A 27685-nucleotide genomic window follows, 5' to 3' on the forward strand; every position below is an offset into this window, starting at 1 on the left:
AAGCTCTTGACACGTCTCCCCCAATCTTGAAATATAATATCTCGTGCATTTTTTGTGATGTTGGAATTGGTAATTTCCTTCTCTAAAGCTTGATATTTTTAGATTTATGCTTCTACCTATTTCTATCGGTTTATCAAGATGTGTTGTGAGCCAGCAACACCATTTGTATGGAACATATGCATCTTTTGGTACACTTTATCACACTACTACGTATAATTAAGAGGATTCAAATCTTCTAAGCTCTAAAGTGGAAGAAAAATAAACAAATAATACGAACATTATAGTATTTACTCACTCATTAACATCCATTCGAAGTCAAATTTACCTTATTTTACATTCTTAAACGAACACTACAATGAATTAAGATTCCTTAATACTTAACATTGAACCCATAATATTAGAATTATAATGAGTTTTTATAGATACAGTCCGTAAATGTCGTATATTCTTTTTAAAAAAATAATAGTTTATTATTAAAAAAATAATTTTTTTAAGAAGATATTATATTTATTTCTCTCTAATAATAGCCTATAGGAGGAAACATCATGTTAGGCTATCCATTCCCCTTCTAGAATCCAATATTTATATATATAACGATGACGGTATAATAATGAATACAAAGCAAAATAGATGGCTCTGTCAACGGAAAAAAAAGGTGCAACTGCCAAAGTGGACCTTGACCACTTGGATGAGCCAACTGTCAACATGACCAATACCCAACCCCTCTTATCTGTTGATAAGGTTTGGATTTATTTTGGATTAAAATTAGACTCACGTGCATTTAATCTTTAGAATATAATAGATTCATGAATATAACGCACTCCAAACTATATGATTTATATTTTAAAAAGATTAATCAAGAATTCAATTGAAACTCTATTGAAATATTATAAAAAATAAGAATTTTTTATTTCCAAACAATGTTATTTCTCATACACCACGTACCTTATCTTCTTATCAGAAATCTATATTTCTGATGCAAACATTTAAAAAATATCAACTTTTATTTATTTATCCATTGACCCTTTTAACCTTTTTTTTTTTTTATTAAAATTGTTTACCCTGAGCCTTCAGTATATAATATACTTTTATATTGGCCATAGAACTTTATTCCCATAATGCAATATCAACTTGACTTTGGTAACTTTTTGTTGGATTCAAATTCAGCTTTAGGAGAAAAAAGAAGTATAGTTCACATTAAGAATCAAATAACATCAACTTGTTATACCCTTCAAATCACCCAATATTTCTGTCCATGGCATCTCAGCAAGACACCAATAAACTACTACTACTACAAAAAAAAAGTCAAAACTTTCAACAGAAAGTGTAGGAATTATTCAAAAGCATGAGGTTCTAGATGGACCCCCAAAAGTCCCCATTAATTACACCGCTAAAATAAAAAAACATAAGGATTTTAAATTATTTTTAAAAATTAAAAATTATTACTTATCTCGATTATATGAATTAAGATGATTTTAAATGAATTGAATAATATATTATTAGAATATTATTTTTAATATTATTATTATTTAAAAATTTAAAAAAATTAAATTATTCATAATATTTTATGTAAAAATTTTAAAAAATTATAATAATAAAATAAAATAAATTGAGATGAATTGAAATTTATATAAAGTACAAATCTTGATTTTTATAATAAACTATTAAGGTTGCCTTACAATATGCTTCTGGGTGTCCTCCTCTTGCATGGTGGGTATTGAGTCATTGACTTTGACACACTGGAGAAGCCGACCATCCCAGTTGGCACGAACCGACCCTTTTTTTAACCGCCACGTGTTCGCCAGCCAACCCTTTAAAAACACTCACCCACCCACCCTGTGCCTCCCTCTCCCTTCTATCCCTTTCTCGCGCCTCTCTCCTCTGCGAGACAGAATTACCATAAAAACTATATACAACGAAACCAAACCAAACCAAACCGGAACCTCTTTTTTATTTTATTCCCCTCCAAATCTCTCTGTCGTCACAATGCCTTTTTGCACGGTTTCGATGCAGCAAGGCGGCGAAGACACGAAGCTCCAAGCCGGCGACAATGGAGTCAGTATCTTTTACAGAACTTACGGTCAGGGGCCGACCAAGGTCCTCCTCATCATAGGTATCCCCCATCAGATTCTGTTTTCTATTTAAGGATTTCTTATGTTTGTATTTTGATTATTGAAGTGGGTTTTGGTCTAGTTTTTCTGGGTCGTCGGAATTTCTGGTGTGACACCCTGTTTCAACCCATTTGATTGATTGGCGAGATCGCATTTCAGCTCAGAATTTAATCCATCTTTTATATAAAATGATTATATGTATATATTCTTGGTCGTTGATAGTTACAATGATGAATGGTCAGGATTAGCGGGGACTCACGGTTCCTGGGGCCCACAGATCAAAGGTCTGGCGGGGACCGATACACCCAATGATGATGAAACGAGGACCGGCGATTGGAACTCTGATGACTATGAGAGTGGCGGTGGTATCCAGATATGCGCGTTTGACAACCGTGGAATGGGTCGGAGCTCCATACCTACCAAAAAGTCCGAATACACGTGAGTTTTCTTCGTTTCTATTTCATAATTTGAAGCAGTAGTTATTTTATTTCTTTACTTGGTTTGTTGAACTTCACGTTTGAAATTTTCTTTTCTTTTCTTTTTGAATTCTAAGTTTTGTTTGGCTCTCAATGGTACTGAATTTTGTTGATTCAAGTTCGTGTAATTTTCGGGTCCATAATCCTTTTCTTTCTAATGGTTGGTTTCTGAATCCACATTTGCATTGTGCGTGTGCACGTCCACGTGTACGATTGATTGTAGTAGTTTCTCTCGGTTCGTGTGAATGTTCTGGTAAAATTTGTTGAATTGAGTTTACGTTTTAACGCGTAATAGATATCTGATTGAGCCTACTAAATTACTAGTTTTCCATCATCTTGATCAATTCAATCGAGAGACAGTTGAATCATATAATTTTTCTTATCATTTTATTTTCTAAGTTACCAAACAGCTATTTTCGTGAATGTTAGCTCCTTAAACAAAATGGCCTGTAATTGTTGGATGCAGAACAAAGCTTATGGCAAAGGACGCAATTGCCTTGTTGGATCATTTGGGCTGGAAAAATGCACATATTTTTGGACATTCAATGGGTGAGCCTATGACCCTGAGTTTCTATGTATAGACTTTGATTAGGTTTATATACAGGAAGCTCCCTCAAATTAGAATAGTATATTTAGGATAAATCAGGTTACGACTCTTGCTGGTTTAGCTGTAATTCATGAGATAAAAATGTCCACTTTGGATGAAAATTTAGTAATTTATGATTTGTTGAACATTTGAAGTTCAACTTAAAAATTCTCTAAATGGTTTGTAGCAAGACCTACGAGAATTGAGCAAAGGGTTGATTTTCTTAATGCTCTGGTAACATAAGGTAGATTTTCTTTTTTTACTAGTATAACATAAGCTTAAGTCACGGGCGTAGAAAATGACTCTTTTATATAGATAGTTAATCAAATTCGTTTTGAGTTTTTTTTTTTTTTTGTACTTTGAAAACAGGAGCTATGATAGCTTGCAAGTTAGCAGCAATGGCGCCTGAAAGAGTTCTGTCGCTGGCTTTACTTAATGTAACAGGTGGAGGTTTTGAATGTTTTCCCAAGGTATTGGATATCTTTTGGCACCACTCAGTTAGACTATCTTCAATTCCTTTTGAATTGTAGAATATAAATATTATGCCTATCATTTAGTGCGCTTTTCTTTTTCTCCTGAAACTTTTATCGTCATCCTTCACTTTAATTTGCTCATTATTTTTAAAGTCATCTTAGAAGACTGCATTAAATGACTCTAGTTGGGGAGATATTCTTCCAAATATCCTCTACAAAATCAAAGCTTGTAATTTTAATGTTTACTTATGGCCACACTCCAATGTTGGTGTAGAATCATGGCTTTTCACAATGAAATTTCTGGAACTAGAATTGCAAGTACATGATTTGAGCATCAAGTATGACTGCATACGGTTGACTTTAGTTTCATTACTGTCGTAGTTTGTCTTAGAACCAGAAGAACTAAGATATGTTTTATTATGTACGCCAAAGCAATTTCAGGATCATAGAAAACTTAATGGGGTTTAAATTACCCATGGTATTTTGATACCGGGTCGACCAGATGTGTCATCACTTCTTGTCAGCTGAAGGAGATAAAATGAGCTTGGAGGTGCAGGATTGGAAGACTGCTCGGTTTTGCAAGGCTTGGCAGATGCTTCCTTTCACTGTTGTATTTAGCCTCCTGCAAGAGGGAGCAGAAATCAATCCTGAACTTTTCGAAATGATTTTAACTTTGGCCATTTTTCACAACGAACTTTATGGGCTGGGACTTCACGACTTTGGACTTTAAAAAAGAAAAAAAAGAAGAAGAAAGCAGCTCAAGTTGAGAACTCGTAACATGGTATTGGGTTCAGCTAGGGAAACCTTTAAAGGGCAGAAGGCATTATAGTAAATCAATAGGAATAGGGACAAAGGACAATGGTATGGATCCAGTGGTATTAGAGGTTTTGGAACCCATTTTTGAATAGGTTGAGGAGAAGAGTAAGGAAATGGCACTTTTAAGGGAACCGGACCTCCAAATTTTGATACAAGATGAAAATACTTTGAGAGAATAATTTTTTTTCATTATTTTATTCGACCTTAAATAGCGCTTTGATACAGAGAAACCATTTATAATAGACTTTGATTGATATGTTAAAGATCTCTCCAAATGGGAACTATTTTCCTTGTCAACCATGAAAATATAAAAGGAAATGGCTAATTGCATAATTGAAGCTAATTGGAAATATGCTATCAATTATATCTCATTAGAGATATTGTTTTATCTTGTGCCTTAACTGGGTTCATAACTGACAACCTTGGAATCGCTGAGGCCATGGACTGTCTGACTGAAGAAAGGTGGTGGATTATGTTCCTGACTGCTGGTAAACAGCATATTTGGGTGAAAAGCTGGTGATGAAAAGAGGAGCTAGAAAATAAAGAATTACAGTGCTGGAATATCAGGGTAGCAGCTTTTGTGGTGTTGTGAAGATGGCTTAGTGTAGAAAGGTCAGGGCTATGGAAATAAGGCTTTTGGTTAATAGACAAATAAAGAAATTAGTTCTGTTTTATAACTGGAGAACAAAGTATTGTAGAAAGTTGAGGACCACAGAGAGAATAAGGAAGCAGAGAAAGATTGCAAACATTATAAAGAGATACGAGCGAACAACACTCACAATTGCAAAACTTGCTATCTCTTTGGTAGAGACTTACAGGCCTATATAAATTAGAAAACCTTTCTAAAAAGATAATTATTTTGTTTTTTGATAAGCTTATGAAAAGCAAAATGTAATCCTTAGATCTATTAAATCCAAGTGTGTTTTAACACTCTAACTACATGTAGGTGGATCAACTCATCAAGTTCTCATTGAAATAGGATCCGCATAAGGAAAAGCATTAATCATTTGTAGGTTATTAGGGGCAACCTGAAAATGCCTGGTTTGTTCTAAATATGGTTTTCAACTCCAATTCCTTATTAGTCGATGCCACAACAGAGAGTGGCGATGTAATACATAAAAAGGAAGAGACTAGAAGAGGGTAGAGGCAAGTAGAGATTTTGCACATTTTCATTCACATGGGCACATGATATGTTCTAGTTATAGGTATCTGCTGGATATCCTAATCAAAAGCTACATTGGAGCCATAAATTATGCAAAATCATCATCTAAATATAAATTATGCAAAATCATCATCTAGATATAAAGTTTATTACCTTCAATAACTCAATTTGGCCTACGAACTTATTCTTAGAAGGATGGTCTAATTATTCCCTTTTTTAGCAGCTTGATCGACAAACATTATCTGTTGCAATCCGTTTCTTACGGGCCAAAACTCCTGAGCAACGGGCAGCTGTTGACTTGGACACCCACTATTCAAAGGTAAAAGATGCTCTATATTTGTTCCTAGTTTTGTTATTAATGTATTCTGGATATTTGACTGGTGAAGAAAAATGTTTTATATGAAATAGTCAGTAAAAGTAATATGAATTTGTCCGGCTGTAGTTCTCATCTTTGTAAAACTATCCATATTATGAGTTCCCTGGTTTCACATGGTGAACTTTTAATATTTGTTGAAGACTATATTGATATCATTGCAAAAAATTTTACACTTATTTATATTCACTTATTCTAAACTACAAATTTAATTTCATTCTTTCTGTGGCTAATTTAACTTCTACAATTTCACTTTGTACATTACATGCAGGAATACCTTGAGGAATATGTTGGACCTAACACGAGAAAAACAATCTTATATCAAGTAAGAGATGTTAAAAGCTCATCAATATTATATCAAGCAACAAATGTTAAAGATTATTAATGGTGACTAGTCTTTGTACAATAATTTTATTAACAGATGAAAGTGGATATACTCACTTTTTCTACTATCATAAGTTGGCAATGAGTTGATGGTAATTTTGCTCTTTTGTTGACACGCATTATTGCAGTACAACAGATACTTGACAATAGAATTAAAGAAGGGCAAAAATAATTGATCTACTAAACTAGTTGTAGGCATCATCACTCCTGTTTTGGCACATATTTTATTTGATGACTCAGAAGCATGTAGCATCATGTTTCCAACCAATGCTAACATAGCTTGGTATGTAACAACTTACTAGCAGCTTATTGATAACTTTCCTTTATCCATTGTTGCAAACATCACACAGAAGTGTCGACAATAAACATAGGGTTGCACCTGGTAGGTTTGGTGTCACGTCAGTTGCTGAAAGCAATGTTCTTCAGTAGTAAACAATTCTTCACTAATTGTTCAGACTTATAAATTAAGATGTCCCTAACTTGACCTACAACTGATCTCTGCAGGAATATGTAAGATCTATATCGTCAACTGGAATGCAGTCTAACAATGGTTTTGATGGCCAAGTCAATGCTTGCTGGACACACAAAATGACACGATCGGAAATTGAAGTGATCCGTTCTGCTGGATTTCTTGTTTCAGTTATTCATGGCAGGTGTGCAGCCATATCCTTTGTATAAATTAGTCACACAAAATCTTTACTCGGCCCCTTTTCTCATTGCACTTGAGCATAGTTGTTACTCTGTTCTGTATCAAGATAATATATTCTGTTTTTATATGAGATGTAATGACCTTGAAAAATCAAGTTTCTAAGCTTTAAATGAGACAGAATTTACAACATCTAACTTTGGACCTCATTTATTTATGTTCTCCACTTAAGAATACTCTTTGAATGTGTAGGCATGATATAATTGCTCAACTATATTATGCAAGGAGACTTGCAGAGAAGATGCAGCCTGTTGCTAGAATGATAGAACTTCATGGAGGTCATCTAGTGAGCCATGAGAGAACCGAAGAGGTATATTTCTCACTGTATTTGTTTGATTTTGATTCAGCAGGTCATCAGATTGGATAGTTTTTCAGTAATAAATAGTATTAATACCAATGGGTTGGACATTTACTTCACGACTTGATTTTTCTGTAATTGGAAGGAAAAAGGAATCTCAACTAATCTACTTTCCCCCTAAAATTATAGGTCAATGAAGCGCTTCTTGAATTGATCAAGGCATCAGAAGTGAAGATCAATCCTCATGATTGGACTAATTTGCCGAAGAAAACCTCTGGTAAGTATTATACAGTGTAGATAAAAGACTCTCTCTCTCTCTCTCCCTCCGTATGACCCGATTACAGCATGAATTTTTGCTGTAGAGAAGGAATCATTAGTCAGTAATCTGAGACCACCAGGTTCTCTAGTCCCATAATTATGTTCTAATCTAGCCCAATATTTCATGATTTACCATATTGGGCTCGTTTAATTGATTTCTGGATGGGAATTTTGTGACGAATCAAGGAACTAACCAAAACTGTAATTACCCAGATCACAGGGAAGTCCAATTGGCGACAATCGCTGTATCACGTATCCACTAGAGAATCTACCTTCTTTTTTGTGATCTTTTGTTGATATATGTTGTTCTTTTGGCAGGGTGGATAGGTACAAGGATGGCATTAATCAGAGTAAACACAGAGGGTGAAAGCAATACCTCTCTCATGTTTTATTTGCTATCGAAGCTCCATCTCTTTGTGTTATACCTCTTTGGTCTCCTTTTTGTGGTATTCAACTACGGACGAAAGGCTGTAAGAAGTTTAAAACCAGTTAGAGTCGGGCCTTCCCTTGCAATAGCTGATAGTCAATGACCCCTTATTTCTTACTGGTAATTCTCTACTCTTAAATTCCCATCTCTTTTTTCCTGTCTAAAATCATGTGCAAGAGAAGCTCAGCAGCAGCCTTTTCCCTTCTTTTCAGGGGTTTATTGATTTGTCTCCCTTCCATTACCTCAATTACCAAGGAAACCAGGATGATGAATGCACAGGATTCTTGAAACGACATTTTTAACAAGATGTGAGGACTATATATTCGGAAATCTTAATTTTTCAAAGCAGTTGGAGGCAGAAATGGCGGGAGAGTGGACAACCAGTATTATGTGGATCCCTCTCCCGGTGCCTTCAGTTCATGTTTACTTAGAAAATATTTTAATGACAAATCACTCTGTATCTACAATGAACTCTCCACTCACTACTTTTTTAGTGCAATTCAAAAGAGGGAAAAATGTTTATTTGATCTCTTTGTTTTGGATCCTTTTGCTTTCACAAGATAGAGAATAAATCACAGTTTTAGAATCTCTTCATCACCAAGTGTAACTACATGATAAAAATGCCTTTGACCAGGTCGATGGAAATTGACCGACCGACCAACCTACCTACCTACCTACCTACCTACCTACCTACCTACCTATTAAAATAATGTAATGTGCTTATCAAGAACAATACAGAAATTTCAACCAACTTTATCTATAAGAAGAACCAAGTGTTCATTACTATTGTGATATATATATATATATATATATATATATTAATAACAGACGAGGTCAAAGCCTCTTATTATAAAAAAATCCTCACTGAGATGGAGGAACAACCATGAATACAAAGAATCAGAGAAAAACTTTACATCAAGTTCCAATATAAGGAAATCCTAATTTATCCGATCGAACTAAACCCCAAAGTTTTTCTTGCACATGATCTTCTCCCTTAAAATCTATAAGAGCAGTGCTACCCTGCCGCTCCGACTGTACCGCTCCATCTTACCGCTAGTTCAAAATTTTCTTTTTCTTTTTTTCTAATTTTTTTTATTCATATTTTTTATTATTTTAAAACATTTTTAAAATATATATATAAAAAAAATATATCAATACACTAATAGTCACTTCCTTAACTATTAAGTAAAGAAAAAAAAATTGAAATACATGAGGTGTTAAATTGAGGGAGCAAATTGAGTGGACAAAGTAGCATTTTTCAATCTATAGTCCTTCCTTTCATTCCTTCTTTGGCCAGAAAATCCACAACCATATTGGCTTATCTAAAAATATGTCGAAATTGGACCTTAAGTAGACGAACAAGCATCATTATTTCCTCCCAGATGTCCCATAGAAATCAATATATACAAGTATCAAAGTTAGCCATCCAATGGCGACACTAGAATCAGACTCCACCAACAATGTTTTGTATGAGGAGCAGCAGCAAAATGATAAAGTCAGACATCAAGCACTTCCAGAGAATGTTTCATTCAGGTGATCCAATCATATCTTACAAGTTAAAGTGAATGAAACCAAAGACTCATAATGTAAGCCCAAAACAAATGTTATTATCATCCCACTTTTGGTTTAAAGAAAACAGCTTGTAAGGAAAGAACACCCTACCACATGAGATTCTTCCAACAGAGTTACAGAAACATGAGAGAGAGAGAGAGAGAGAGAGAGAGAGAGGAACGTGCCTGACAATTGTTGCTGAGAGATGAACATCCCATTGAGGCTCATAAGATTTCTTCTCGAGACAAAAAAAACGAAAGCAAGAAAGAAAACTTCAGAGAGATATTGAGAGAGAGAGAGAGAGAGAGAGTCCCATGGTGTTGGTGGTGCAAATTAAATATAGAGTGTGGTAAGCTATAAGAAGGAATATGTGCAGGATCTTCTGGGTTGGTTAAGAGAGATATACTGCGGGAATATACCAATATGCCCAATGGACAATATTGCACGCCAAACAAGTCACCCCCCGGCCAGTGCCACTTTGTCTTTCTTATTTTTCTAAGAGCTCTTACATTACAGGGGGCAGTTTTATTATATGGTTCATTCATAACTTGGGTCATTAGCTCTACTTTTCAACCATTTACCATTTCATTAATCATCACAAACCTCCGTACCATCAACAAAGCAATGGAATTGAACCTTATGATCTGTGTGATCTTAATTAGGTTGTAATGCTTCAATCTGCAAACTGTCCATTGCTGAAATGAGAGAGAGAGAAATGAAAACAACTCCCACATATCATCTTCTCTTAAAAGACATATTAATGACTTAACTCTAACTTTGCGAGCTGACGATATTGTATTTGAACCTCCTTAAATATATATCTTCTTTACTCTACAAAGTATTATTCGTCATCGTTTTGACCATTATTTTATCATAATCTCTTGACGTAGCATCAAATGATTAGATAACTATTTGTTATCTTTTACTTATCGGCCCCTTATTTGATGAAAAGTCATGAAAATGACGATAGCTAAAAAAGAAAAAGTTATGTTATGAGTAATGTTAGATCTAGTCCTAGGGTGTACAAGTCTCGTCCATTTCCTTTGAAAAAAAATGGAGTTCACAATTAAAAAATTAGTTTTATCATGTTGATTCTATATTTATCTACTTTTTTCAAAAGAAGTGTACAAGACTTACACACTCTAAGACTGTAAATATAATTTATCGTAAATATAATGGGATACAAGCCGGATGTGAGTGTGGTTTATAATATTTTTCTTAAAAGAAAAATAAATAATATTTTCTTTTTAAATAAGAATAGATAAGTTGTTGAAACCAAAAACCACGTAAAGACTTGGGATTTTGTACTGTCCTAAAATAAAACAACCAGCTTCCTCCCCTCCCCTCCTCTCCTCTCCCCTCACATAAAACTAGCATAAACCAGTACTGCAATAACATCCGTACCCAACTCAGGTTTTTGCTCCAAAACCCTAGCTAATTTCTTCAAACGGCACAATGCTTGTTGTTTACAAAAAATTCAAGCTTAGCTTGAGATTTTTATCTAATTTTTGTTCGAGTTCGGCTCGGGGAGCTACACTTTCAACTCAAACTTGCGCTCTATCCAAAAACAAGCTCGAGTCAAACCGAGCCGGAGTTGTTTATTTTTTTAGTTTTTGAATAAAATTTAACATAATTAAGAAATTAGATAAAAAAAAAATTAATTTAATGGATTTTTTACAACTAACAAGCAAACCCTTTATTGAATTAGAAAATTGTAAAAAAATAATGAATAATTAACATGTAACTAGTTGATATTTATCCATAATAACCATATATTATATGCCTACATAAATTACTAATACATATAGATAAAATGATAGAACATTTCATATATGGCTCCTATGTACAAATATATGAAGTTATTAAATCTTACTGATTAATTACTATATATTTAATTATAAAAGGTGCTATGCTTATATTCTTAACCAATATATATAAATATATATATTTATATATATATGTCTGTAGGTATATATACACATTTATCAATGTTTTAATCGAATTGAGCTAATAAGTTGACTTGAGTATAAACGAACGGATCTTAACGAGTCCTAATTGAGTCGAGCCGGATTTAGTTAGATATGTGTTATTTATTAATCGAATAAATATCTGCTCTCATAAACGAGTTTTTTGTTTTAAGAGTTAAATTAGATTTAAATTTAATCGAATAAGAATTGAACGAGTTATCGAAAATACTGATTCATCTATAGCTTTATTGGTTGCTATAGTTGGACAACAAGTACATCATCATTGATTTTGTTGGGTATGACATGGCCCAAAATATTTGTTAACGTATTGAATTGTTGGAGATACAACGATACAGACTTTAATAAAGTTTTGACGGAACAAGAAATGCGCAAAAACCAAGAAAGTGAGATAAAACAACAACTTGAAAATAAAGGGGAATTCAGCACTTTGTTTCTTTCTTTCTTTATTTCTCCCAAGTTTATCTTCTTCCCATTCTCATCGTAACAGGGAGCGAATGGAAGTTTGAGAGCTTTGTATTTTACATATTTACAGTGAAATATTACTTCTAAATCTCATCACATGTGGGTCACAATGTCAAACCATATCAAATTTTGGTGTCTCATTTATTTCCTGCAATATATTTATGTCGTCAAACTATAGACATAAGGATAATTCTACATCCCCGCTGCCCGTCCTGCCACTATTGTCCCGCTTGACATGGATGCCCACGTGGCATCCCTTTTAATATTAAAAAAAAAAACGTAAAATGACTTGAAAAGATAAATAGCCCGCATGTTTCGGAAACGAAGAAACACAAAACAAAACCCTCCCCTGCTCCATTTCAGAATGCTCCCATCGCCTCTTCCTCCGGCACCGGCATCGAGTCGGCGAGGAGAGGTAGCTCTCATCCCCGTCGACAGCCCCTCCCCTCATTTCGGTCGCAACGCAGCCCTTCAAAGAAACGGAGTCCAACGCAGCACCTTAACCGCCCCTCCTTCTCTTCCGTCGCCTCTTCCGGCACTGGCATCGGCATCGACTCTGTGCTGCGAGGTAGCTCCTCATCCCCCTAGATCTCCCCTCATTTCCGTCGCAGACCCCGATGAAGAAATTTGAGTCCCAACCGAAGCACCTTGTTGCCCCTCCTTTTCCAGAAAAGCCTCCTCCGTCGCCTCTTCCGGTACTTGCATCGAGTTTGCGTGGCAAAGGAAACCCTCATCCCCCTCGAAAGCCCTCATTTCCGTCGCAGCCCTTCCTTTCCGCATGTATTGTTTTTTTTTTGAATTTATTTTGTTATTAGATGGCTTATTCTGGGGATACTTTGTGGTATCTTGTTATAGAAAAGTTATGCTTGATCTCTTTCATCATATGAAGTTGACTATGCACTAAACATGTCTCTGGATGCTACAGAGGTATTTATGCATTTCGAACATTGTATCTTTTAATCAATTAAATATACTTTACACTGAAGAAATTTTGTCTAATTACCATTTTTAATAACCCAACGAAAGCCCAAGCCACATCTGCTGATTATTAATATTCTATCATTTGTAATGAACTTTATTGTTGGTATGGGTTGACAATGCTTGATGGATGCATAGAAATGACATAAAATCGCTATTCAATTGAGGAATTGGTAGTGCCCTTTTACTTATATAAAAAAGGCTTGGTAGTGCGCTTTAGTGCTATTATTAAAGATTCACATTTTTCTTTCTTCTTATACCCTGAATTATAATTTTGATTCTCCTCACAAAGTTTAATTGTAAACTTCATTTGGATAGTTGGAAGCATTTTGCGTCTCAGTTGTCAAAAAGATGATGGATGCTTATGGTTGGCTCGAGGATATATTGACAGAAACAAGCATTGGTGCCTGGACTAGGGAACTACCTGAGGATGGTCGGTGAAGCTGATTCCTTTGGTGAAGGCATTTCAGCTGCTGCTTTAGAGAAAATTGATGCTGAAATGAATCACTGGGCTATTAATGGGTTTCAACCTTTGAGCAGGGTAGCTATTAATCACTGGGCTGCTAATCCCCTAGCAAAGGAGATGCAATTGTCTAGGCCAATGTTGTTTTGAATTAAAGGATACGTATGCAAAACAAAGGTGCAAATGGCAATTGCACCTTACTGTAGTATTACCAACTCAAATGATTAAAATACATTTCACCACACTAGCATGTAATTGTGATATGGTAGATTTCCATGGCAACCAGTCTATCAAGCAATTGATCTCATCAAATTTTTTTATAGGTGATACCGAAATTTTATTCATAGGAAAAGGAGTTAGCCTCATCATTTTAAATTCCTAGTTGCTAAATTCTTTGTTCCTCAGCACCTGCCAACAGTGAAAGCCAAATAAAATATTACCATTGGTCCATCTCAAAATATACAAAATATACCATTGGTCCCTCCAAAAATATACCAATGGGAATAGAGAAACCAAACAACTGTAGCTTCATTACAAAATATAAAAAAGCAACTAGTCTATTTTCCAGAAGCATGGTGTCTCCCAATCACCATATTTGCATAATGTATCATTAATTTCTCAGATCATTATCCTGGTATGAGAAATTCAATCCTCTCTATTGTGCCTAAATGAACAAAAAATAATTACTATCAAGGGAGAAAAAAATCCTTACAACTAAATATGATATTTCACGAAAGAGACTACCTACATTATAGGAGCACTCGGTCCGATATTCAAAGCCTCCGTAGTGTATACTTGATCAGTTGTGTCTTAACGGGGGCCATAAAAAAATGTTAAAAGTGGTAACACACTTTTAAAAAAATAATACCAAAATAATATAATCCGTAGTGTGAATAACCTGTACGGGAGGAACAATCTGTCCAATACTAAAAAAATCAGTTATGTATACTTGATTAGTTGTGTCCTAAGGGGGGCATAAAAAAATGCTAAAAGTGATAACACACTTTTAAAAAAAATCTGAATCCAAAATTATATAATCTATAGTGTGAATTACCTGTGAGGGAGGAGCAATTTGTCCAATACCAAAAAAATTCGTTGTGTACACTTGATGAGGCGTGCACTGTGAGTGGCATAAAATTGTTAAATATACTGTGTTAATAATTTCTGCATGCTAATGTTTTTTGAATTACCTGTGAGGGAGGAGTAGTCTCTCCAATGCCAGAATAATTTGCACCAGTCGAAGGAGTAGCAAAGAAATCTGGTGCATGTGTCCAAACTTGACTATGTTGATCCTGGGTTTGAGAAGCCTCATGTTGTGTGCCGCTTGACAGTGCAGTCATCTGGAGTGTGACTACTCCGCTGTTCATTGAAATGAATTTAATAATTTATGGTTATAAGAAATATAATATTTTATATACAACATTAAAAAAAGGAACCTCAGCTGAGTCGACGGGTAATTGTCTCCTCGTACTAGATTTTTTAAATCTCTTCTCAACGTGATGCACTTTTCTCTTAGACGGTGGTATTCCCTTACTCCGAACTATCAATGCACTCAGAACTCTACCTGTCGTGCCTCCCATAGAAGTAACTGGATCAACTATCGTGTCTCCTATGGAAGTAGCTGGATCAGCAATACCATGGTATTGTATCTTCAATTGTTCTATCTGGCTAATCAATTTCACACAGCTGCTCTCGGCCTTTGATGCATTGGAACACAGTTCATAGAAGCAATTCTAGATCCTATCATACCTTCGGGCATCATCGATACTATTGTTGTCATAACTACTTTTCACAAAAGTGTATTTTCGCTTCATATCCTTTCTCCACCGATTTAAAATGTATTTTGATGGTATTGTATGTTTGCCTAGCTGAGTCAAGATACGAAGAGCGTGCCTGCATAATATGCCTCTAAACTCAAACAACTTACAACTGCATTTGACATCAAGGAGATCTTGATCAACTATGACAGTGAAGTTTGCACATTTTAACAGGTCATCATCAACTTGAACCTCATCGACAATTACGAACGTAGTTCTACCACCCTCACATCCCAATAATGAGGTAGTCAAATATAGGAAGCCTCGCAATTCCTCTTGTACTTCCTTGAATTTTGCAATCGTATATGCTCTTTGAAATTGCTTCTCAAGAGGATAGCGACTGATGTAAGTAATTTATGTGTTAAATGAATTAAAGTTCGCAATTGCTTTATTCTCTACCTTTCTCCTAAGAGTTGAATTGTACTGGTCAACAAATTGTTTAAGAGTTGTTCTAGAATTAACGTAGTCATCGAAAAATACATTCATGCCTTCACTCCGCTGTGTAATTGACATTCCTGCCCAAATGTGTCTCTAACGTAGGCCGACACCCAAAAATTTCGATCACTATATAGTGATACCAACCATGCATTCTCATGTAGATCATACGTATCGAGCATATCGCGCCAACATTCCTCGAATTCATGCTCACTAAAAGAGTCATAAACGCATTTATGTAAAGTATTCTTGATTTTCCCATAATAATTATGTGATCCAAACTTCAGGAAGTTTTTTCATTATATGCCACATTTTCATGGCCTTATCTTGGTCTATGATGATTGTATTTGACGATTTATTATTCATACACTTCAACCATGACTTCAACACTCACAACACAACTCAATTCAACTTAACCATCTCAAAATATCATATGAGCTAATTATATAAAAAAATTAGCATATAACAATCAAGATTCAGCTAATTGCAACTCATCTCATCAAATTAGAATATGTTCCAAAAAAATTACATATATACACAAAATAAATTGCATATATACACAAAATATAGAATATGTGCCAATAAAAGCATAACTTATCAACCCAAGCCATACAAATCCATCCCACAAGAATAATTGCTCAACGTGTGACCATTTCAATTCCACTGCAGCAACAGAAGATTCAGGAATTGCAGTAGACAAAACTATCTTAATTTCCATAAAAAAAAAAAAAAAGCAGTCATTTTTACGCAAATTAGCTTTGCAAAATCAGAAAAAGTAGTCATTTTTACGCTAATAGCTCATCAGAAAAATCTAACATGATGACATCTAAACAACAACAAAACAAATCCAAAATAAGCCATCTAAACAACAACAAAAATTCAGAAAAAAAATACACATGGAAAGGAGGGCTGCGACGGAAATGAGGGCTTTCGAGGGGGATGAGGGTTTCCTTTGTCGCGCGGACTCGATGCAGGTACCGGAGGAGGCTTTTCTAGGAAAGGAGGGGCAGCAGGGTGCTTCGATTGGGACTCGGATTTCTTCACCGGGGGCTGCAACGAAAATGAGGGGAGGTCGAGGGGGATGAGGAGCTATCTCACAGCGCGGAGTCGATGCAGGTGCCGGTGCCGAAGGAGGCGACGGAAGAGAAGGAGGGGTGGTTGAGGTGCTACGTTGGACTCCGTTTCTTTGAGGGGCTATGCTGCGACCGAAATGAGGGGAGGGGCTGTCGACTGGGATGAGAGCTACCTCGCCGCGCCGACTCGATGCTGGTGCCAGAGGAGGAGGCGACGAGAATGTTATGAAATGGAACAGGGGAGGGTTTTGTTTTGTGTTTCTTCATTTCCGAAACATGCGGGCTATTTCTCTTTTCAATTTGTTTTACATTTTTTTTTATTATTAAAAGGGATGCCACGTGGGCATCCATGTCAAGCAGGACAATAGCAGCAGGATGGGCAGCGGGAAATGTAGAATTATCCATAGACATAAATCAACACGATCAACACAAGTACTGTTTATGACTATTGAAGATAATATCAAATCAAAGATTGAGAATAAGAAAGATGTAACCTTTAAAATCTCTAATATTCTCCTCTTTTCCTCTTCCTTGTTTACATTTTTATTGTTGTTGAATGCAAAATATAGATTTCTATTTATAAGAAAATTACATTGCGATAAAATAAAGTAAATATCATAATAATTATGAAAATCAAATAGAATTCTTGATATAATATTTTTCCCATTTCTGGTCTCCCTTGAACAAGGTAGCACCAAAACCACTGGCCCAAGGAAGTAGGCTAGGCTAGCCATGCATCTAATCAACGACTTGAACCACTTGCAATAAGAGAGGAACCAGGGTGCACCCCTTTTAGATTTTTCTCCATTTCAAACAAAGTAATTAAAGAAAAAAAAAATTATGCAAACAAGTCATTAAAATCCATAACCCAACTTCATTTTTATTTTTTTATTGTTTGCTGAAGCTAAGCATCCGTACTGGAGATAACCAGTGCTTTGACTTGGATAATAATTAAAGAGAAAATCATTGAAAGGACCATGTAGTCATGTAATATATACTATTACTAAAAAAAAAAAAAAATTATAAATTATTTACGACGAAAATGATTATAAGCAAAATAATTACCTGAGCAGAAAATTCGTTTAACCCCTTCAAAGTATCACTTGATTTTGCAACAACCTCAAACTATTAATTTTGACGGTCACTCACTATACTATCCGTAATGTACACCTTAGAGGTACATTTGAGACTTTTTATAGTTTGGAGTGTGATTGAAGAAATTGATAGTTTGTAGGAAATTTTGCAACGATGCGATAGACCGGATCGATTTTAAAAATTTAAGAATTGTTATGAATCAATTCATCATCAAAATCAGTATTAGACTGGATCGATTACGAACTGGACCAATTCAGTTGGTTCAACCGATTTTCTGATTATTTTTTACATCCCTAAATTTAAAATAGGATTGGCAATTCATATTGTTATGTTGGACTTCGATCATATATGAGTCAACGCATTTAATTAAAAAGATGGATCAGATTTGTCAAACCTATTCCATTAATTTTTTGTTGGTTTGCAAGTTGTGATAAAAATTGCCATATCTGATTATGGTGTGTCGAATTTTGTATACATCAAGAGTACGAATCATATATGAGTCAACTTAACTTCACCAATGCTTTGACTTGGATAATAATTAAAGAGAAAATCATTGAAAGGATCATGTATTCATGTAATATATACTACTACTGCTAAATAAAAAATAAAAAAAATATTTTTAATAAGTTATTTACTATGAAAATGATTATAAGTGATTTATTTTTTTATATATACTGGAAAGGACTTAGTGAAGAGGGGCCCTATACAAGATGTACCTTTTTGGGTGCTTTCTCTAAGCATTTTGGCCACGGCACCAACAATGAAGCCGAGTTAAGGGCATTGACGGAGGGGATGAAACTGTGTAAAGAATTGGGTTTCTTGCATGTTGAAATTGAATGTGATTCCAAAATTATGGTGGATTGGATTAAAGCTCGACGATGCACAATTTGGTACTTGTGGAATTTTTGGGAAGAGTTTCTTACAGTTTCAATTAGTATTTATTTTTCTATTTCTCATCAATTTAGGGAAGACAACATGGTAGCCGACTTTTTGGCTCGACGTGGTGAGGAAGGTTGTAGTGGTTTGTTTGAAGATTATGACTTGCTTCCTAAAGAGTTGAAGGGAATTTTGCGGTTGGAGAGGTTGGGTTTGCCTTATATTCATTGGTAGTTTTTTGAGGGCTATGCTTTAGCTCTTATTGTTTTTTTAGTCCTCTTATATTTGGTTTATTCTTTGTATTGGTGTTTTGGCTAGGAGTATTAGTTGTTTTGATTGTTTCCACGGTATTTCTCCGCTATAAGTAAGGAATTTTTTCAATAAATTTCAGAGGTACCGTCTTCTTTTAAAAAAAATATATATTTATCTAAGCAAGATGATTACCTTAGAGGAAAATACGCTTAACCCCTTCAAAGTATCACTTGATTTTGCAACCACCTCAAACTATTAATTTTGACGGTCACTCACTAAACTATCAAAAAATCGTATTGTACTCCTTTGTAAAAAAAGAGATTGACACAAATGCCCTTCATAAAAAATTGAACAAAAAAAAAAAAAAAACCAGTCTTTTCCTTTTTAATTTAATAAGGTTAATATAGTCTTATTTAAAATTTTTAAGGATAGTGGGAAATGGATGTGATATCACATAAGGAGATTGCATTTGGTATTCGATTAATAGCTCAAAAGATTTATTGCTTGCGAGCCACATCAATTGCACCTATCAAAGTAGCTAAAAGGTCAAAATGGATTTGAAAGCGGAAACATTATGTTGAAATTAGTTTTTGGGACTTTTTAAAGAGAAAAAGACTTTTTATAGTTTGGAGTGTCATTGAAGAAATTGATAGTTTGCAACCATGCGATAGCTTCAGCAGTGTAACCAGTCTGATTTTGGATAAATTTTGAAACCGAATTGAAATATACCAGTTTTAAAAATTTAAGAATTGTTATGAATCAATTCATCATCGAAACTAATACCGGACCGAATCGGTTCCAAACCAGACGAGTTCGGTTGGTTTAACTGATATTCTAGTTTTTTTTTTTTACACCCCTAAATTTGAAATAGGATCGGCAATTCATATTATTACGTTGGACTTGGATCATATATGAATCAACTCATTTGATTAAAAGGATCAGATTTGTCAGACCTAACCCATTAATTTTTTGTTGGTTTGCAAGTTGTGATAAAAATTGCCATATATGATTATGGTGTGTCGAATTTTGTTTACATGATGAGTACGAATTATCATATATGAGTCAACTTAACTTCACCCTTTTAATTAAAAAGGTGAAATATCTCAATCTTAATCATCTAATTTCATGTTGGGTGTGTGTTAGAACTTAGATTGATGGGTTTTGACACTTTCTCGAAATCGGCTCACATATGGCAAAAATAAATAAAGAAAAAGATGGTGCTAGGATGTGTGAAATGACGATGACAAACGAAAGGCGGTAGATTTAAGAGCCAAAAAACAAAGAGATGAGATAAAAGGCTTGGAGAAAGAGAGAGGGGAAAAGAGGTGAGAATCCAAAGGAAAGGGCGTAGAGATGAGGGTGAGGCCTTGAAAATTTCTTTACAACAGCTCGAGAAAGTTACACGACAAAAGAATTAGACCTTACATGTCTTGATAATGAGAAAAGGTGTTAAGATAACTTTAGAAAAGCTTAAAAGAACAAGGTCTTGCATTTGCAAAAACAATAATGAGAAAACATTTCTTTTTTTAAAAAAAATGTTTAAAGAGATTTAAAAAATACTTGAAAAAAAAAACATAAAATAAAAAAAGTACATTTTGCATTCATGGGTAGGAATCATTGGGACCCACTGTCGGTGGCTCTAGCATGACCCTTTGCAAACTTGATGAGTGAGAGAGAGAGAGATTAAACATTACATGTCCAAACTGCTGCTATTTTTACAGTATGCATATAAACTGATAAAGTTATTGGCATCATGACCCATCAAAATTTAACAATTTGCACCATTGGTTACGCCAAATCCTATTTTTTATTGGTTAACTGAAGAGGATACAAACTGCCAAAACTTAGTTGTTTAAAGTGCAACTTTATAATCTCATCAAGCATTGTTCAGGCGCTTATACATTAGAGGATTTGATTTACAGGCCAATACAAGATGCTTAGTTGCAACCATTTTCCAGCATCAAAGATTGTCGTCATGCTAAGGGGATGGATATCTCAGCTGTTGCATCGTAAAGGACAGCTTCCAGGAAATTAAGTTGGTTCCCTTCTTGGGTTACAAATCTTAGATGAATATGAAGTGGGGGTAGTTGCCTTTTCTGAAAATGAAATGGATTTTGGCATTGTTGCAACTGGGGTGATGTGATTATGGAAGGAACCTATAACTGCAAATTTAACCTGTCTCATATGTCTCTAATCTTGATGGATGTCTTTAATGCAGCAAGGTTCATCTGCCATATACAAACTTCAAACACAATATGGTTTGTGTCCAACATTATATGTATTCAGTAGAAAGAAAATGTCCTACATAACATTACTACAAGGTAGCTCAGAATGGTACATCATATGACCAATGGATTTGCTTGAGAGTTACATAAGGAAAATACAATATATTGAAAGAGGGAAAGAAACAAGAGAAAATACTTTACCGTATAAATCTACCACTCAGAAGGAGAAAAAGTACCAAACCAGTATCAAACAAAAGGGCAAAACTGAAACCAAAGTCTCTGGTCTCAAGCCCTGCTCCCATGGCTTTCTTTCTTAGAGCATTTTATTCTATTTTTCAGTATTCGTCCAAGTATGTGTATAGCGTATCATCTTTCTTTGACTTGCGTCGACTGAGCAATGCTTTCAGGAGACGTTTACTTTTACTAGGGTATTGTTCAACGTCTTTGCAATTCTCTCTTTCTGCAGGTAACCGCATCGAAGCTGATTTTCGAGGCTCTGAAGGGTACTGACACAAGTATAACAAATTTCAGCTTTTTGACTTAGAATAAAATTGGCAATATATATATATATATATATATAAATATTTATCTTGTATATTTTAAAGTCGTCTTAGCTGAAAAGGAAGGTACATCTGTGAGTAAAATGGCATATTACAATCGATTTAACTATTAATGTAGGTAATTTATGTACTCACCCTTCGTCTTGCATTAGAATTCGGAGTGGTTGGCGTACTAGAGTTTGGAGTAGTGGGCCGCACTGAATTTGGGGTCATTGGCCTTCTTGAAAAAGATCCAGAACGTAAAAGCGGAAACCGATATGGTGAAACTGTTCTCTTCTCTGATATTTATGAAAACATCATCAGCAGAATAGCAATAGAACATGTATGCATATAAATAAAGATCTTATTTAGGGAAGAAAGATGAATAAAGAACATCACAAGATTCATATTTATCGCATTTCAATATTCTTCATTCATACAAACCTAATTCTTTTTTGGGCATGGTAGCAGTGAAGGAAAAAATTGCAGATCGTTGGGATGGTCGTGGAGAAGGGGAAGGGGAACGCCCTCTACTGCATGAAACATAGCTTAGTTTATCATGATCAAACCATGGTTATCAACTTAACGCATAAGAAGATATAACAATAGTACATACCTGGTCGTAGATGTTGGGGTTTCTGTAATTGTAGCTCGAACAGCTTCACAAAATCAATCAGATGGGAAGAATTAGTTCATGTTACAAGTCCTGCACATGATATATGTTTAAACCAAACAGGAGATAAAGCACACTACCATTCCTAAATTGATGCCAGTCATCTTCATCATCCAGGCTGCAACCCTGATACTTTGATTTCGTACGGTTGGCACCACGCATTGTCTCCCCAACTAAAATGAATTCAAGGAATGGTAAGGATAAAAACCATTCATCCAGGATTCTAGAATTACAAAGGAAAATTTGACAGGTATAAAATAAAAAGTGGAGAGATATATATTTGCCTGGCAAGATGTACCGCTTGTGGTAGTTAGGTGTATTTATCACCAATGACTGTTGAGAAAGGCCCTCGTGATCAATATACTCTTTGCATGTCCTTAGTCTCTAGCATATCACAGCAAAGTTTCAATGAAAATGAGTATAATGTGTGAAACTTTTGCTCTCAATAGACTCCGAAGTCTACCTAGTATCACAAACAGTGTTTGGTATTTTGCAATTGTCAGTTTCATTATGTCCAGTAATAATAATGCTAATATAGGGCAATCATGAAGTCAGTTATGTCCAGTAATGGCATACAAACATTGCTACTAACTAGGTTATACTTGGCACATTTTTGGGCAACAAGCATCCATAATCTGCCTCTCAAATCCCACATCTGTGAGTTGCTATCAATGTTTTGGCAAGAGAACCAACAGCAGGGCCACATTGTCAAAATAAGACGGTAATGGGTCATATGCTTAACTCAATGTAGTCCGGGTCAGCTTCAAATTTTAATGGCTCAGAGCAAAAGCAAAAAAGGTTTGGCGGACATATTTAATCAAGGCCATCGGTTAGATTATTTGCAAACAGGTTTGATGGCCGCATTCAGTAGAGTTGGGCTGGCATTGTATGCAGGAAAAGGCCTTAAATTAAAAAATGAAAGGCATTTATGTGGTATATCTTTACAGAGCACAACGAGCAGAACCCTTTCTAATTTATAATGCATGTTCAATCTCACCAGGGTATGAGCATGACCCTTTCTAATTTTTATTTGCCAGTCTGTGCTGGCCTTGGATCAAATGTCATTATAAATTGGTCTTCATATCTCCAGATTGCTGGACTTTCAGTTTCAGATTGCCAAATATATGATATGATAACAATATAATATCATATAGAAGTAATCGATCCATGAAGACAGGCTGTATTTTTTATGTAATATATCGCTTCGCTTTACTTTGGTGCAAGGGCCACTTGACCAATAATTCCTTTCCATTGTTTTAGAAATGTAAAGAACCTAAATCTCCCAAGGGAAATGACTCTTTGCCAAATACAAAGTATGAACCTTCCTAAAATAGGAACTACCTCTTTTCCAGAATCTTCTTTTTACCAAGTACTAGCTGAAGTAGGCAATATAAGACAGAGCCAACTTACAGGAACGCCCTTTAATAAAATGTTACTTATCTTTTACCAAAGCCCAGCAAAATCAATTTTCACTCAACTCTAGAATAAACTCGAGGCAAATTAATATTAATGGTCGTTGATGAGAATCCCTACCACAAACGTTAATACGGGGTCTTTTTACAGATATCTTACTTATAAAAGGAAAAAAAAAAAAACAATCCGTGCTCACCTGCTCAAGGCAAGACACACGGAGCTCTGTTCCAGAAACTTCATCAACCTTCTCATCCAAAAGATCATTAACCTTATATGTAACAGAACCCAAATGGTCCACGGTATTCACAATAGCTTTAATAGCATACTCTTTTAATGTGTCTATCACTCTGCACATATAGGAAGGTTAGTTTCTTTCATGATGGTAAAAAGAAAAGAAATAGAACTGAAAGGCCATTTAGTAATTCCGGCAGAGAATCATATGAACTCACAATTGTTTTTGATCATCATTGGTGTATGATAGTTCAAAATACTCAGCTGCCGAGTACAACTGTGTCCTCAGATTTTTCAGATCCTAAATAACCACGTAATATGATAAAACACAAGTTCAACAAGCCTGATTTCATTAAGTTTAAATTTATGGCAAGCTTTACAAACTGCTGCAAATTCAATTTCCCCAACAAACAAAAGGGTTGCACCTAAAATCCTATATTTGACCAGATGGACTTAACTCGCAAGCCTGATTACCAATCAATAAAGTGCAAAAGGAGCTGGAGTACCTTGAGACTATCAGAGAAAAGCAAGCTCTGATGCATTGAAACCTCATCAAAGTTAGAAGCTTCATGAGGCATGGGCAGTGTAGAAGATTTAGTCATCGTCCCCATTATAGAGAAATTTGCAACTCGGAGTTCCTGAAACAACCAAGATGACTGATTTCATGACAAATAAAGAAAAACTAATAGTTACAAGTAAAGGGAAAAGCAAGCACCAGAGCATTCCCAATTCTGAGAACCAAACTTTAACTCTTCTAAGAGCTCAACATCAGAGATGTATCAAAATCCGGACAATTTGAATTATAAAACCACAAGAAAATCAATGATAACACCAGAAATCGTGGCTCAGAGTATGATGGGAGAGAGAGAGAGAGAGAGAGAGAGTCCAGCTCGCAACAGTAAAATACCAGATGACTCTATTTTAATAAAATATTCCGCTGTATTTGGGGTTATAGAAGATCATCAAAAAGCACAAAACCCGTGGTCCATTGCCACACCACTGCACAGACTGGATTATCACCTGAGTAATAAACTAGACACTGAAATTCCTTATCATCGACAAAAGCCCATTCTGCCTGAATCTCCACCAGTAGTCGCATTGTATTAAGATTTATAGAGAAAAAGGGCAACCAATCCTTAAAAGCATCAAAAGCTGTATAATTTGACACCCATTTTTTAATTGCTGAGAAAACTGAGGCAAAGTAAAAGAAAATTCTGATGCAAAACTGAAAAGTTAATGTATTAGACTGAGCTGAGCGACTGCTCTCTTGGCTTTATCCCCTTTCCTTTTCCCATAGTTTCCCGGAAACCAAACAGAAATAAACGAAATGACAACGAAAACGAAGAGACTAACCTTACGTTGGTTATACCAAACTCAGTTCCAGACAACAACACAAAACCCACTTCCAGTCCAAAACTACAAACACAAACCAGCTTTAAAAATTCGAACTTTGAGGACCAAATGTGAAACCCAAGTAGTGAAGGCGTCCAACAAACATAGCTGTACATAAATAGGCCACTCTTTTGGAAGTGAACAACGTGGTTTGGTATAAGATTTTGACTAAACCAAGGAAAACGACAACTTTAAATTTCACCTGTAGGCTACAGGATATGTGGAACAAAAAAGGCAAAGACTTGCAGAGAGAGGAGAGGCGAAAGTGAACAGGAACAGCCGACAGGCATCAAGGTGAGCACGTCGGTACAGGCAGGGAATCCGGAGAATTTCGATTTTTAAGAGAGCAAGAAGTCGCCCCTTTTGGAAGCAAAAACTGGTCTCAGTTGTAAGCTCGGTTTACTAATCATTGCCATTAGCGTGGGTCCTGGTTTTTGTTATATTTTTCACTTGGCAACACTGTTTCTACTGGCTTAAGCTGAGCCTCCCTGCGCTATATGAAACAGTTTTGTCTGTTTGTTTATTTACCATTCGAAAAGAACAAAAGAAAATAGTGTTTGGTTTTGGTTCTGCAACTGCAACACCCTCGTCTATTTATTGGGTCTCCCACATACAGCGGAGGGAATTGATGATGGATTAATTAATCCCTCGAGTTCATCAATATCATTGAAAATCCCAGCTGTATTTTTTTTTAGTTAATAGAAAAATCTTAGCCTTAGTGGTGTTTAAGCTTCAGGGTTTCACATTTGGAGACAGATTTTCACAAGTTTTTGTCTAAATTTAAATATTCTAATCAAGAGAAACTTATACACACAGAATAATTTTATAATAGTTATTATTGTCTATCTAAATTTTCGTAATATTGCTAAAATTTCTTTAAGTTTTGAGTAAAAACTTGAAAAAATTTTAATTCTCACACCTTCAAATTAGGGAGGAAACGAAATTAAAAGTCTACTTTAGTCAAACAAATGATGTCTTTAAGGCCTTCTCCACCTGGGTTTGGATTTTTGCTGTATCTCCAACATGTTGTTAGATGTAACTAAGATTTTCTTCAGTTACAATCAAATAATTTTTTTAACAAAAACAAAGGACTTTGACCTCTTTAAAAAACAAATGATGTTTACTAGTTGCAACCTTACTATATGAAAAAATAATCATTATTTTAAGAAGAATGTTATGCATCAATCACAATTCATTTTCACATCTTACATTTTGATTGATTTTTTTTTCATATGACGTGTGGTGTTTTTTTACAAGATATGGGATATGGGATAGTAAATAGTGATTAATAAATTTTTTTTCTTATTTTGAAGATGAAAGTTAAGCTATTTCTATATAAATATATATATTAATAATGTGTTTTGTTATATATCAATTACTATTCATTTCATATCTTATACTTGATAATTATTTTTATAAAATATGGAGTAATGAATAGTAGCGAATAAGAATAATTATTTATTAATAATTTATTACTAATTATATGCAAAATGGTGTTTGAATTTTTTTAAGAGAACAAAGAGCAATTATTTAAGGAAGTTTTTTTTTTTTTTTTAAATCAAAATAGAGGTATTTTAATGTTCAATTAAGGCTGCCCGATTAGACGTGGTTGCAACTACATGATCATTGCCATTTTTTCTTTGAAGTTCTTTTATGTTCTTCAACCCCTCTGCTTTATTATTGGGTCCCATGGTAATCCTTTTCTCCACTTGTTCCGGGGAAGCCGATTGGTAGCTTATAGCCGTTGGATTTTAGTAGAGAACATAATCCATCGGTTCTGGTTAACTATGGGAATAGTTATGATTGCGCAGGGACTGTGCATGACTACTGACAGTCCCACTCTGCAGTGCACTCTCCACTCTATTATCCACATGCCCTTCCAACTTCCATGGCACTTGAGTAGAGTAGCATCATGATAACTCGAAAATTTACCTTTTTGAAATAGCAAAATTTAAATTAAATCTTATTTAAATTATATATCCTCTAAACTCACTCGTAAATAAAATAAAAAATAAATTCAAAATTTATAAGAAAATAATTCAAAATTAGACAAAAAGAAAACTTTACAATTTTATTCAATTCTTACTATATT

General features: G+C 34.9%; 2 protein-coding genes across 7 annotated transcripts; one reads left to right on the forward strand and one right to left on the reverse strand.

Moving 5' to 3' along the window:
* The first annotated feature begins 1850 nt into the window (after positions 1 to 1850).
* Positions 1851 to 8669, forward strand: LOC109007568 (putative aminoacrylate hydrolase RutD). 2 transcript variants are annotated; one of them, XM_018987293.2, is made up of 11 exons: positions 1851 to 2113; positions 2354 to 2549; positions 3054 to 3136; positions 3543 to 3643; positions 5845 to 5943; positions 6269 to 6322; positions 6886 to 7034; positions 7280 to 7397; positions 7575 to 7662; positions 8022 to 8250; positions 8343 to 8669. In XM_018987293.2, the coding sequence occupies exons 1-10, from the start codon at positions 1987 to 1989 to the stop codon at positions 8231 to 8233; spliced, it is 1227 nt and encodes a 408-aa protein (XP_018842838.1). In that variant the 5' UTR covers positions 1851 to 1986; the 3' UTR covers positions 8234 to 8250; positions 8343 to 8669. The 2 variants fall into 2 exon arrangements, with proteins under 2 accessions (XP_018842838.1, XP_018842839.1); XM_018987294.2 differs by having other exon boundaries at positions 5848 to 5943; positions 8343 to 8667.
* Positions 8670 to 21303: 12634 nt separating this feature from the next.
* LOC109007570 (protein ABIL2-like) lies at positions 21304 to 26090 on the reverse strand. 5 transcript variants are annotated; one of them, XM_018987296.2, is made up of 10 exons: positions 25560 to 26090; positions 24708 to 24839; positions 24420 to 24502; positions 24167 to 24317; positions 22842 to 22941; positions 22638 to 22730; positions 22501 to 22543; positions 22329 to 22414; positions 22041 to 22183; positions 21304 to 21851 (listed from the first exon to the last, which is right to left on the reverse strand). In XM_018987296.2, the coding sequence occupies exons 1-10, from the start codon at positions 25707 to 25709 to the stop codon at positions 21681 to 21683; spliced, it is 1152 nt and encodes a 383-aa protein (XP_018842841.1). In that variant the 5' UTR covers positions 25710 to 26090; the 3' UTR covers positions 21304 to 21680. The 5 variants fall into 5 exon arrangements, with proteins under 5 accessions (XP_018842841.1, XP_018842842.1, XP_018842844.1 ...); XM_018987297.2 differs by having other exon boundaries at positions 22329 to 22417; positions 25555 to 26090; XM_018987299.2 differs by having other exon boundaries at positions 22329 to 22417; positions 25796 to 26087.
* Positions 26091 to 27685: the final 1595 nt, after the last annotated feature.

The sequence above is a fragment of the Juglans regia genome, chromosome 16 (genome assembly GCF_001411555.2).
Source record: "Juglans regia cultivar Chandler chromosome 16, Walnut 2.0, whole genome shotgun sequence".
Lineage (NCBI taxonomy): Eukaryota > Viridiplantae > Streptophyta > Magnoliopsida > Fagales > Juglandaceae > Juglans > Juglans regia.